The 14,197-nt window shown below is 43.1% G+C and overlaps 1 protein-coding gene across 1 annotated transcript in view; it reads left to right on the forward strand.

Annotated features, from left to right (window-relative positions):
- LOC121581094 (zinc finger protein 263) overlaps positions 1 to 14,197 on the forward strand; it is a 29,151-nt gene that overhangs the window by 933 nt on the left and 14,021 nt on the right. The window contains exons 2-4 of the mRNA XM_045224770.1: positions 2,928 to 3,049; positions 3,211 to 3,325; positions 3,523 to 4,318. Coding sequence (XP_045080705.1) covers positions 2,928 to 3,049; positions 3,211 to 3,325; positions 3,523 to 4,318 — 1,033 coding nt within the window. The remainder of the gene's footprint in view (positions 1 to 2,927; positions 3,050 to 3,210; positions 3,326 to 3,522; positions 4,319 to 14,197) is intronic.

Genomic DNA, 14,197 nt, shown 5'->3' on the forward strand with positions numbered 1-14,197 from the left:
TTGCTTGTTTGAGCTGTTCTTGCCATAATATGGACTTGGTCTTTTACCAAATAGGGCTATCTTCTGTATACCAATCCTACCTTTTCACAACACAACTGATTGGCTCAAATGCATTAAGTAGGAAAGAAATTCCACAAATTAACTTTTAAGAAGGCACACCTGTTAATTGAAATGCATTCTAGGTGACTACCTCATGAAGCTGGTTGAGAGAATGCCAAGAGTGTGCAAAGCTGTCAAAGGCAAAGGATGGCTACTTTGAAGAATCTCAAATATAAAATCTATATTTTGATTTGTATAACACTTTTATTTTGGTTACTAGATGATGCCATATGTGTTATTTCATAGTTTTGATGTCTTCACTATTATTCTACAATGTAGAAAATAGTACAAATAAAGCAAAACGCTGGAATGAGTAGGTGTGTCCAAACCTTTGACTGGTACTATACATTTGCATGTTTTTTTGTGGAACAGTATCTTCTAAATCAAAGAGGAATACGCAAAGCAAGAATATGTTAGCTACATGAAGTAGCTAAGAGAAAACATTCAATGTAGCCAAAGATTATAGGGTCCCGTAGGAAACACTTTTCAGCACTTCGGTTCCTACCCTGTCACAATAACTCCTCCCTGGCATTTTCATTCGTTGTCAAACACTGTATTCAAAGTGTCCATTATGATATTCTAACTATAGAATTTGAATAATCATTCTATTTCCATGATTCCAACAGTTCACGCAAGTGTTTTGCTCTAAATCACAAGTCAAATTGCAATTGCAACATTTGGTTAAAAATAAGGCCTAGATTGTTTGCCCATATCATGCAGCCCTATGTGGCAGTGTGGAAATGATCTCAAATGAGTGCAGGAAATTCAGAAATATATGAACATTAATAACATTATTTTTGGTTGAAGCTGAATTGAACAGTATAAAACAACCCATTGAAATCTCTTAGAATGTATGTGTTGCCACCCTAGGATCGGTCACACGCTACTTATGAAGCAAATTTTAACAGCGCACTGATGATTCAGAACCGCGGACAGTGACCTCTATCCAACATGGGAGAAAGCGCATTTGTTATAAAATTATATTATTTTGATTAGTGTTGCACCATTGTTCTTATTTAATATAACCATATGCAATTTCAGTAGCACGCCTTAGGGTGATGGACTGTGCCATCCCCACGGTCTCCACAATGGATTAGTCCACTCAGACAGGCACAAATCAGACCGGTGTCTTGCAGAGCATATGAGCGGAGTGGAGCGGGAGCGAGCGTGGAGCGTGAGCGGACGGATTTTGACAGAGCGCAGAGCGGCATTTTTAAAAGGACGGAGCGTCGCCCTATGTCCCGCTCCAATTTCGCTCGCTCACACCACGAGTCTGAAGCATGCTCAAGCCTGACCCAGAATCCATCTGTTTAATTTAATTTGTGTCGTCCATGAATTTGTATTTTATAGAGCGAGAGGAGCAGCAGCAGCAACAAGAGAAAAGGGTTGAGGAATTCAAAACTTTATTCACTGCACGTAAAGGCCCAACCATAACAAGGGAGAGAAAAAGAGAGCTGGATGTAGCATTTTTAAAAATGATTTTCATGGACTATGAACCGCTGAGTAAAGGAGAACGCGAAGGGATGCAACACTTCGCCAGCGTAGCTCAACCGGGCTACACCCCCCCAAGAAACTATGATAAATTAGTACTTTACTTTGTCAAATTTACATCTGAGATGCCCCATTCACATGCTTCAGCTGGCGATCAAAAACGCTGTTAACAAGCACGACAACATTAATAGGCTGTTAGTGAAAGTCGGGCACCTGGTGAAAAGTGTACGCAAGAGCACAGAGGAAACCGACCAATTAGGTGTCCGCCCCACAAATGCCTGCGCCATTCGATGGAGCAGCCAGCTGCGGATGATTCAGTCGTTCATCCGGTTGTTCCAAAAAGACCCGTTATGGTAAAACAAACTCAAGTCTAATGTTGCTAACATCACCCTGAATCAAGTACGGCAGCTGACGCACCTTGTCATTGTGCTGACACCACTAGCAGACCTCACAGACAAAATGCAGAAGGAGCTGGGGAACCTGGGGATGATCCTGCCTGCTGTCACAGAAATCAAATCCCTGCTCACCGATTACACTCACGCTGCACTTCCAATGGGCATCGCTGCTTTTGCAGAAACATTGGCAAACAACGTGTCAATTCGCTATGGAATATACTATACTGATTAACATCTCATTTTAGCGTCAGTGTTAGATCCCCGTTTCAAGACAGAATGGATAATCCGAGATGAGTCTGTATGCAACAAATTCGGGGAGATAAAGTAAGGCTGTGGATTAAGCTAAAAGTGAAATACATGCAGATTTTGTTCCTTTTTTGGAGTGAGCGGGGGGCGATTTGAGTGGAGCGCGATGCAAACTGCGTTGAGCGCTGAGCGATAATGAGCGGACTGGCCTGATGTGGCTTTGAGCGGGGGGAGCGGAGGGGTGAACAGCTCCGTGAGCGAGGAGCTGAGATTCTCACCGCTCCACTCCGCTCATATGCTCTGGTGTCATGTAAACCATGTTCTTTTTTGTTGCTACTGCTCGACTAAAGAAGTCTCGGTCGAACAACAGCCTATCGACCAAACGATCGACCAGTTGAATAAATGGGGTCAGCCCTAAACCAGACTTACCTGGTTAAATAAAGGTTAAATAAAAATAAATAAATAAAACATTCTCATTCCTGGATTGAGGTACGTTTTCCGAGCCATATCTCGTACAGGCACCGCAGTGTCTTGATCTACACAGTCATGCTGTCCGACCCCAGTGCAGCTCGGTGTAAACAAGCGTAACGGTAGGGTCGGAATCTTCTGGCAATTATTAATAATAAATTGATTGTATAAGCAAAACCCAAATGTGTGAAAACCCATAATATTTGACTGAATACAATTATTTTCCAGTTCTTTACCCCATGGCATCAGAGAGATCTTCATATCCAGTCAAGATTGTTTTGAACAAGCAGAGGAGTAGCTCACAGTTGAGAAACAGAGATATGGCTGTTGAAGAGGACTCTCAACCCCAGGTGTGATACATCACCTTTTACAATTACAGAGACCTGACCTCTTGGATCAATTCTGTTATTGGAATATCAGGAGAATTTACCGCTTTTGTGTGATTCATGAGTATGAAAAGGGTTATATATGGTGTGTCCAGAGTAATAATAACCTCAGTCCCCTGTTACAGCCTACAGATGTGGAGCAGAGAACGGAGACTGAACCCATACTGATCAAAGATGAGGAGACATCAGAGGACGTGTGGAAAACGGACCCTCAGGAAGAGCTCAGGATCACTGGAGAGGGTGAGTGCGATCATAAGGGATACTGCTCTGTCTGTGAAAGACTGTGGGTGTGGTGGTATGCACGTTCCAAGTTGCTACATTGGTGTTGGGTGTTTTATGTTCTGGGCTGGCATATGGAGCGCATGTACACACGCAGTCAATTCTAAAGCACACATGTTTTGCAACTGTTAAGGTTCTTTTGTAATGTTTATCCTCAGAGTCTGGTTCCAAGCCTGGGCAACCACCATCCTTTGAGCAACGGCACTGTGATGAGGACTTCATCACACAACCCAACATATCTCCTGAAGACTCAGTGGAACATTGCCCCAATTCTGATGGTCCAGAGGAACCAGGCACACCCCGGCTCACGTCTACAGAGGTGTTCAGCACAGAGCAGCACCGGCCAGCCGAGGACGAGGACTCACTAGAGCTTGTGATGGTGAAGGATGAGAAAAAGGAGGAGCTGGATCAGACCACAGCCCTGGCAGGACCTGACCAGTTTGTCATGGATGAAACTGATGGGCAGCTGTGGACCTCTGTGGATCCAGGCAGAGACACTGACCCTGATGGACACCCAGATTTCTCCTTTCATGCCATAGAGGAGTACTCTCAGAATATCTCAATTTTCCCATCTCATAGTGAGCTGCCATCCGTTCCTACTATGACAGATGATGTAGGGCCATCGCTTGACTCTTCTATAGGGAAACCACATGCTAACATGTTCAATGCAGCAGCACACATGAAAAGACATGTCAGGACATTGGCTGATGAAACTAGACAACAGATGCCAGAGGGACAGAGCAGCGAGAGACTGAACTCAAATAATGAGGGAAATAATTTATCTCTACAGTCAAGGCAGCATCAGCACAGGCCTTCAGAAGCAACAGTGAGATTGAGTGAGTGCATGACAGGGTCAAACATGGCCACCACCTCCACCTTCTCTGGATACAGCCTGAGTCGCAGTAGTTTTAACATGGTGAAGAGAATGAGGACTCAGTGGAGGTCGGGCGGCACCACCGGAGAAAAACCGTACACCTGCGAACAGTGTGGCAGGAGTTTCCCCAAGCAGTACAACCTGATCAGACATGCTGTGGTCCACAGCGGGGAGAAGCCCTACAAGTGCACACAGTGTGGGAAATGCTTCACCCAGCGCTCCAGTATGAAGTCACATCAGCGAACTCACATAGGAGAGAGTCCGGTGTCTCAATATGTGGTACCCACATACCCTGGGGATCCAAACACAAGTTTAATATTGTCTCAGACGAGATGGAACAACTAAAACATAATTGCATAGTTTGTCTAACACTTTCTATGTGCTAATGTGGTACAGAAGGTATTTTGAGAAATTTTGACAAGCTTTTCCTCGTAATTGATTTGTGAAATGGTTTGACTGTTGACGGCTCCGCAGTTTCATTTGAACAACCTATGTATTTACAACTGTTAACATCAATCATAAACATGTTATTTAATCAAATGTATTTAAAGAAATTGTCAATCAGCGCCCTTAGATAAAGAAGATACACTGCTCAAAAAAATAAAGGGAACACTTAAACAACACAATGTAACTCCAAGTCAATCACACTTCTGTGAAATCAAACTGTCCACTTAGGAAGCAACACTGATTGACAATACATTTCACATGCTGTTGTGCAAATGGAATAGACAACAGGTGGAAATTATAGGCAATTAGCAAGACACCCCCAATAAAGGACTGGTTTTGCAGGTGGTGACCACAGACCACTTCTCAGTTCATATGCTTACTGGCTGATATTTTGGTCACTTTTGAATGCTGGCGGTGCTTTCACTCTAGTGGTAGCATGAGACGGAGTCTACAACCCACACAAGTGGCTCAGGTAGTGCAGCTCATCCAGGATAGCACATCAATGCGAGCTGTGGCAAGAAGGTTTGCTGTGTCTGTCAGCGTAGTGTCCAGAGCATGGAGGCGCTACCAGGAGACAGGCCAGTACATCAGGAGACATGGAGGAGGCCGTAGGAGGGCAACAACCCAGCAGCAGGACTGCTACCTCCGCCTTTGCGCCTTTCCACAAATGTGCATGTGTCTGCTCAAACGGTCAGAAACAGACTCCATGAGGGTGGTATGAGGGCCCGACGTCCACAGGTGGGGGTTGTGCTTACAGCCCAACACCGTGCAGGACGTTTGGCATTTGCCAGAGAACACCAAGATTGGCAAATTCGCCACTGGCGCCCTGTGCTCTTCACAGATGAAAGCAGGTTCACACTGAGCACGTGACAGAGTCTGGAGATGCCGTGGAGAACGTTCTGCTGCCTGCAACATCCTCCAGCATGACCGGTTTGGCGATGGGTCAGTCATGGTGTGGGGTGGCCACACAGCCCTCCATGTGCTCGCCAGAGGTAGCCTGACTGCCATTAGGTACCGAGATGAGATCCTCAGACCCCTTGTGAGACCATATGCTGGTGCGGTTGGCCCTGGGTTCCTCCTAATGCAAGACAATGCTAGACCTCATGTGGCTGGAGTGTGTCAGCAGTTCCTGCAAGAGGAAGGCATTGATGCTATGGACTGGCCCGCCCGTTCCCCAGACCTGAATCCAATTGAGCACATCTGGGACATCATGTCTCGCTCCATCCACCAACGCCACGTTGCACCACAGACTGTCCAGGAGTTGGCAGATGCTTTAGTCCAGGTCTGGGAGGAGATCCCTCAGGAGACCATCCGCCACATCATCAGGAGCATGCCCAGGCATTGTAGGGAGGTCATACAGGCACGTGGAGGCCACACACACTACTGAGCCTCATTTTGACTTGTTTTAAGGACATTACATCAAAGTTGGATCAGCCTGTAGTGTGGTTTTCCACTTTAATTTTGAGGGTGACTCCAAATCCAGACCTCCATGGGTTGATACATTTGATTTCCATTGATACTTTTTGTGTGATTTTGTTGTCAGCACATTCAACTATGTAAAGAAAAAAGTATTTTATAAGATTATTTCATTCATTCAGATCTAGGATGTGTTATTTTTGTGTTCCCTTTATTTTTTTGAGCAGTGTATATAGGAGCCATTTAGTATGTGTTGTCTAGTTAGTGTTTGTCTATCTGGGACATCATTTCTTGTCACAAGGGACAGTCTCGTATCAAGTCAGGTTAATAACTCAACTTTATTTAATGAGTTATATTTTTAAGTTACTTTGGAAGGCAGTAAAATGTTTCAGTTCAACAGCATACATGTTACATGTACAGTGCCTTCAGAAAGTATTCACAACCCTTTACTTTTTTTTACATTTTGTTGTTACAGCCTGAATGTAAAATTGATTAAATATAGTTTTTTTTTGTCACTAGCCTACACACAATACCCCATAATGTCAAAGTGGAATATAAATTAATTTCAAATGAAAAGCTGAAATGTCTTCAGTCAATAACTATTCAATCCCTTTGTTAGGGCAAGCCAAAATAAGTTCAGGAGTAAAAATGTGCTTAATGAGTTGCATTGACTCACTCTGTGTGCAATAATAATGTTTAACATGATTTCTTTATGACTACCTCATCTCTGTACCCCACACATACAGTCGAGCAGTGAATTTCAAACACAGATTGAACACACACATAGTTGCCACACTTAGTCTGGCTTTAATTCCAGGTTGTCTACAAATTAATAATTGATATGTTGGATTCAAGTCTCCATCTCAACCAAAAATCTAAGCTAAAGAATAGGACTAAATCAAAAACTTTAAATACACTTTAAATAACATTTTGACAACCAAGCACAATTCAATATCACTAAATGTAATTACATTTCAAATCAACGAAAGCTTGAAACCCTAGGCCTATTGTATTGTCAATTTTATGTGGAATTCTGGGTTTAATTGAAACAATAGATGTTGATGACTTTAGAAATGCTATATAGGCCTAAATAGCGTCATTGATGATATGAGGGATAAAGTATGGTCACATTTAATTTACTCTGTTAAACCTACTCTTTGGAATGAGTTCGATAGCAACAGTGAATCTATTTAGTTTTTCAGTGGAGATCATTTTCACAATAGCACATTCGTGGAAGACATTGTGGATATAACGTTAAAGATCTGACGTTTTTTTAAAGATACAGATTCAACATATTTTATACAAGGTTTGTCTATGTTAAAATTTGGTTACCATGATAACATAATCCTGTTGAAATTCCACCCTTAAAACAACAGTTGATTACCTTTTTCAAATCCAATGTATTTTCCACGTAGATTCCACGTCACAATACGTTGACAAATTACGTTGAAACAACATTAATTCAACCAGTTTGTGCACAGTGGGACATTACTTTATAGTAATTCAGATACAAGTTCAGGTAGTAGATGTTCATAATGTCAAAATGTTTTCTCTCATTTCATACCTACTGAACAAGACCCAGCATTAAAGAGATTGAACGGGAGTTACCCGCTCCCCATTACAGGTAAACCTCCAACTATTCAGCCGTCTCTCTTACTTTATATAGAGAAAGAGTAAATGTTTGCTTTGTGTTTCCTTATATTACATGGCTGGAACCATCTGTTTGTAATTAGGGGGACTGTACATTTTGCCAAGTGTAGTTTTTCTCCAATAGTTTCAACTGTTTTCAAACACTACAGAATTAAACCCACTTCCCTCTCTTTCTGTCCCTTTTCCCTCCCCCTGGTTTCTCAGAACTCTAGAGTTCCTGATGCGTCACTGTTATGTGAATTATTTAACAAACTATTTTAGTGTCTCTGTGCGTCTCCCAAAAGGTTGTAAGTCTTTTGGGATTTAAGTAACGGCCAGAGTCCCGGTCTGCATAGTCAGAGCTATTTATTCATTGAGAATTCTGCCATCACAATTTCAGAGTCCATCTTTTATACTCATACGTCATACAAAAAGAAATCCCTCCCCTCTGTAGGCGGGCTGTAGTTTTCCACTCTAAAACTGCTCTACTGACCTTCAGTTCACACACACATATACATACACACATACATACACACACACACACACATATCCTACTCCCTGCTTTACTCAGTTATTGCCGTTCTCACAATATTCTGCACCATGTTTTCATAACAGTTTCTCCCCTCCCTAAATTGGGAGGCCTCTTTATCTTAGTTTCTCAGTTGTCTTTGTTGTCTGGCCTAACTCTTACTCACATTGCTAAATAGTGGCTCAATGCCATAGCCTTTATTGGTCCTACACTCACACATTTCTAACACATTATACACAGTTTCAGGGTGTAATAATTAGTCATTAATAATTAATCTATCAATTCCACCCTTTGACTAAATATTACACACATACAAAATATATGTTGTTATAGAAATGAATCACACTCATTGAAGTATATAAGTTGGTTTGCATATAAAAACATTACAGGTTCATCAGGGTTACCCCATGATTAAAAGCGTAACGTTACTTTTTAGCAATGGTATCATACTTAAAACGAGACGTTAATACACAAAAGATCATTACAATAACTTTTAAACTAGAGATTTATAGTTCTAGGAAAACATCCAGTCTCAAACTATCTGGATCGTCGTCGTCCTCCACCAAGCCTGGTAGGTCATATCCTTCATTCCTTAGGTCGGAGTCCGGGATTGGGCCGTATCTCACCATCTGTTGGGAAACCGCCTTGCTCACCAACCCTCGGACACAGGGAATAAGACAACATCCACAAAGAACAAGTATACCCATAGAAGCTATAACTTCACCCAGAATAGTTACAACAATAGTTTTCCATTTACCAAATATGTTATCAAACCAACCATTTAGGGAGCTATCAATACCAGAGTTCTCAGCCAGTTCGTTCACCAGCGTGGTGAGTCCCTGAAGCGCTTTGGTCACGGACCCGTCCGGTGCTGTATTGTTGGGGATGAAAGTACAGCACATAGATCCAAACAGAACACAAACTCCGTCCCGCTCAGCCAAAAGCATATCTAAAGCTATTCTATTCTGCCATGTCATTAAGCTAGTTGCCGCTGTCTGCTCAGCTAATCCCTTTATTGCATCACGAGTGTGGTTTATAAATCTTTGCTGGTTATAGTAAACATAATTCATCCAGTCTACGTTTTTATTAACTGTTGACCACCAGAAAATACTTGATTCAAACCCAGCTGCGATCTGATTCCTAGCTTTAAATTGTTCTGGAACCCCTCGAGGTACTGCTATCCCATCAATATATATCCTTTAATCAAAAGGATCCCAGGAGGAGGTCCTACTTTCTACGTGACAACTCACCAGTCTCTGACACATTTGATTTTTTGCATATGTAGGTGAGTTCACAATCTGTTATCACCACACAACCATCAGATGTCAGCACGGGCCTGGTTTTGGTTCCTAAAATCCTCTGGCTGCAACAAAGAGGAGAGATTAGTCATGGGCTCTTTAGGTGTGACATTCTCTGTGTGGGAGCAGGAGCTAAGATGCCCTACCCTGTATCCTATCCTTACTAGTCCTAGAAAAACAATAATAAGAATCCCCTGAGACTTCAAACGGAGGCAACCTAGGTCGGGGTGACTTTGTTATCAGGGGATACAGAAAGTGCAAGTTACTACAAGACTCTTTCACCACATTCCCAGGTGGCTTGCATGGAGGATAAACCTGACAGAGAGTCAAAGCCTGTCAAGGGGAACGGAGTAGTTGTTAACCCTGGTTTGGCTGTCCCACAGGCAAAACAGTCCTCTTTAGACATAGTTCTTGCCGTATACTGAATCCATTCCAACCACAGGTTAAGATTTCTATACCCCGTTTCCACCTGTACGACTTCCTTCAGGTCTATAGTTTGCACTATCTTCACCACAGCCCCGGTCTCACTACCTCCCTCAGAGAGGTTTACTCTATAGGGTGCCCCAGTTGAAGAGGATATCTCACTTGTTCAGGTCTGTAACCTGTTTTAGCGTAATTCAGACTTTCAGACAGCACCTACCCTTATATGGGTCGCACTGCCATTTTCTGGTAATTCCCTACTTTCACAATACTACACCTGTCCTTAAACTGTGTATGGAGATTGACATATCCCCCCCGCTTCGTATGAGCAACTACATAGTCCCAGGATGTACATGGTGACATACATATGGTGATGTCCTTCCCTACAGTCCCTAGTACTTCCCCTTTCTCTACGTCTAGTTGTCTCCTATGCCTTCATAGACTGTGTTAAGGTATTATTTTATCAACTTGTTGTTAGGTTAACTACTACTTCTGGCGGATCAGGAGGGTCTGAGTGTGTTAGGAATATGGCCCCCACAATCAGACAGCTACCTACCGTCAGGAGACCTGTGAATCCCCACCTCGCCCTGAGAAGATGTCAGACGCCAGAGGCCAACCCATTGCTTTACCTTCTATCGAACTCACACAGGGATGATCAGACAGGGTAAGGGAATCTTCGTTAAGGAGCCAACCCCCGAGCCCTAGTGGTGATCGGTTCTTTCTCCTAACTCTGTGTTTGTTCGTCAGGTGTAACTGGGTTTACCTTTTTGCCGTGTGTGACATGCACCCAGGTGGATCTAATAGGACTTGGTAGGGCCCTTCCCAACAGGCCTGCTTCCAGTTTTTCTTCTTTAGGGACTGGATCCACACCTAGTCTCCTGGTTAGATAGAGTGGGTCACCTTCTCCTTTAGTTCAGCTGTGGGGCACAAAACCTCTGACATACAGGTTTGGTTAATAAACTACCTTCTCACGTGTTCTGCTAGGGTGCTCTCTAGTTCTATGTCTGCCTGTCTGGTCCTGCCAACTGTGGCATTCTGTAAGGTCTTCCAAACACTTTCTCAAAGGGGGATAACCCATCTTTATCTGGGGTTACTCTAAATTTCTTCCCTTCACTCCGTGATAACTCTATAAAATCAATTTCCAATTGCTGGAAAGGGTACTTAGCCGGAGGATACTCACCCTGAGGTGCCCTTTGTCTGCCCTGGTGATTATTTTGAGCACAGATAACACATCTTGAACAAAAGTTATTTTTTGTTATTATTATTTTTTTAAATAATAATTAGTAATCCCATGTGCAACAAAGTGTTGTCTAATCTGTTCTACCATCCATCCCTCCTTTTGACACATGTCACTGCCCATGTGTCAATATTACCACCTATCTAAACAATCACTTAGGTAATATTGGTAATTTATCATCCAATTGCCATCCCCTTATTTTTATTTATTGGTAAAATAAACTATCTTAAAGTCCTCCTCTCATGCCTTTAGAATTTACCAGTGTGGATGTTTAATTAACACCAGAAAGTTAAAACAGAGTTCAGAGGCAATTGAAATTCCATCCCATAGTATACCAAACATTACCATTATTCTAAATATTTAATAAATGTTACTTATCCCAAGTGTTCATTAAGTCCTCATGACATTCATTCTCATAAGAAATCATATATACCCCAAACTCAGCCAAAACCGAAAAACTCCATAAAATTCACTGTGCGTGCTCCTCCAAGACCTATCACCCTTGACCTGCTGAAAACCCCCCAAAATTGAAACAACAACCCTTTATAAACATCATACTAGGTGTGTTGTTTTTTATTTGAAAACCCCAATTAAAAAACAACAACCAAACAGCCAGGTCATGAGAACTCCTGATTTCTCTCTTCCCCTTCTGCCTACAGTTTCTGAACTGGTGCCCTTTCCTTGCACAGTAACTACACGGTTCCTTTAAAATGTCCCGTTTTGTCACAATTGTAACACTTCCACTCACTCCTGTCTCCACTATTACCATTTCCTTCTTGTCTGTCTTTGCTACCGTAACCTCTCTTCTCTCCTAGGTATTGACTAATAGTCTCACTGGCTCTAATTCAACACAAAACCCCATCATCCAATGTACTCCCAGCAGAACTGAAAAAAAAAAAAACAGACTGTGATTTCCAGGACACTGCACCTTTGTTTCTGGCCTCACTATCTCCCCGGGGAATTGGCCCTCCCTCAAGGTCCCTCCCAATCTGCTCTTGGTAAACTGCAAACCTTTTATTGCTTCTGGTTTCATAGGGTATTGCTTCTGATATGGCCTATGATTAGATTTGGGTATCACCTGTACTGGAATTACCCCTTTTATTAATCCTACGTCTGCTGGACCCCGGGACCACAAATGCTCTGGAACTTATTTTAAGTCTGACTCCTGTTGTTCTGTCAACAGGTATTCCTCTCCTCAGCATCTGCTATTCTCATCGAAATGTACTATCTGTGGATGGGCTGTGTTGATCGCCACTCACAATATTGACCCAATCAGTGATCCTCTTACCCTTGGATACCCACTGGCCCATGTCTTTCCAGTCCTCTGCTGGCTCCTTTGCTAGGGACACATGTGGGCTCCATATTTCCCTGAACAGTCTCTGACTTTGGGGCCCTAGTTCCACCTCCACTACTGCGTGGGTGTTGTCATAGTGAAACCATTTCAAGGCTATAGTCCTTTCTGTGGTTTTAAATAATGCTTTCTCATAGATTGCATCTGGACCTGAGTGTTTGTTATACCAGAGAGTACAGTGTAGGTCATCGGGGGACATTTTAGTGGGGCCTGGTACTACATCATCAGCAAGTTCCATCAAGGTTCGGGGAATATCAGTTATTCCCCCCCTAAACAAATCTTGCCTATACCAATAACATGGCTCCCCTTCCCCATAGACCACCATATTGTCTCTGACTATGTGTACTTTCATTCCCCTCTCAGCGGAAATGACAGCCACATTCAATTTAGTCATTACATCACGTCCTAGTAAATTTACCCGACACAGCTTAGATATCAGGATGGGTATGGTTGCCTCTCATCCTGATTGGTCATGTTTTAGGGTTATTGGGGCTGATAACCTTTCAATAAATTGATGACCAGAGGCAGATCGCACTGCCGATTTCTCTCCATCAATCCTGACTCCATCTGGCTTGTCTGTTGCACAGGTTGCTGTCCTGCAGGCTCCCGTATCACAAAGGAATTTAATTTTCATACCCATTACTGTCAATGTCAAATAAGGTTTCTGTTCCTGTTGAAGTGCTAAGTCAATAGTAGCCAATTCAAACACCTCACAATTTGAATCAAAGGGTTCCTTAGTCTTCCCCCCACTAGAGTCTACTATTTCTCCCTCAAGGACTAGTCACGCCTTATCTTCCTCTTCCTCACACTCAAAGCTGGGGGATGGACTTCTCTCTCTCTCTTCTCTCTTTTCTCTCTTTTCTCTCCTGTCTGACTTTCTCTGCCCTTGTCCTGTACTCCTCTACCTCTGGCTCTTCCTCACCTTCATCTTCCCTTCCTACTCCAGCCCCTTCTTCCTCATAGGGAGGTGGGGCCGGCGGGGGGGCAACATTATTCCCCTGCACTCTCCTTCTCCTCCCTACGTATTCATCATCTGGATTTTCTCTCCATGCCTGGTCTGCCAAGTTTGGATATAACCTTTCTGCCCTCTGCTCTGGGGGAGGCACGGAGACCTCAACCTTCACTTCTCTTTCCCTCTCACTCACTTCTCTTTTCTTCCTGCCTTCTTTCTTGGCTCTGTCCTGTCTGTTATTCTGCTCATGATGGATTGCATGTCTCTCTGAGGCTATTACACAATTCAGTTATTTTCCCAACATACTCTCCGTGATCGGCCCATGGCAAAAGTGTCCTCTGGGCATCCCCTGAAACCCACTGCCCTCTAACGGCAGCCCAAACCTTACTATTCCTGTTTTGGGGTGGGTCATTCCTTCTACCGCTCTGGCCACGTCCTCTGTGTCCATGGCCTGTCTGCTAAATGGCATATTATTATTATTACTGTATACATCTAAGGTTGCTGGGGCCCCTTTCATTCCCCGCCAATAGATTAGGTAAGGCTATCAGTGGGTACTGGCCCCCCTCCTACTCTCTCTCTCTCTCACTGCTTATTTCTCCTTTACACACCTTATGTATCTGTTTAAGCATGGATTCGAGTTTATCTGCGTCTAGACGTCCCTCAAAACCATACCTCTCCCT

This window comes from Coregonus clupeaformis, chromosome 14 (assembly GCF_020615455.1).
Source record: "Coregonus clupeaformis isolate EN_2021a chromosome 14, ASM2061545v1, whole genome shotgun sequence".
Lineage (NCBI taxonomy): Eukaryota > Metazoa > Chordata > Actinopteri > Salmoniformes > Salmonidae > Coregonus > Coregonus clupeaformis.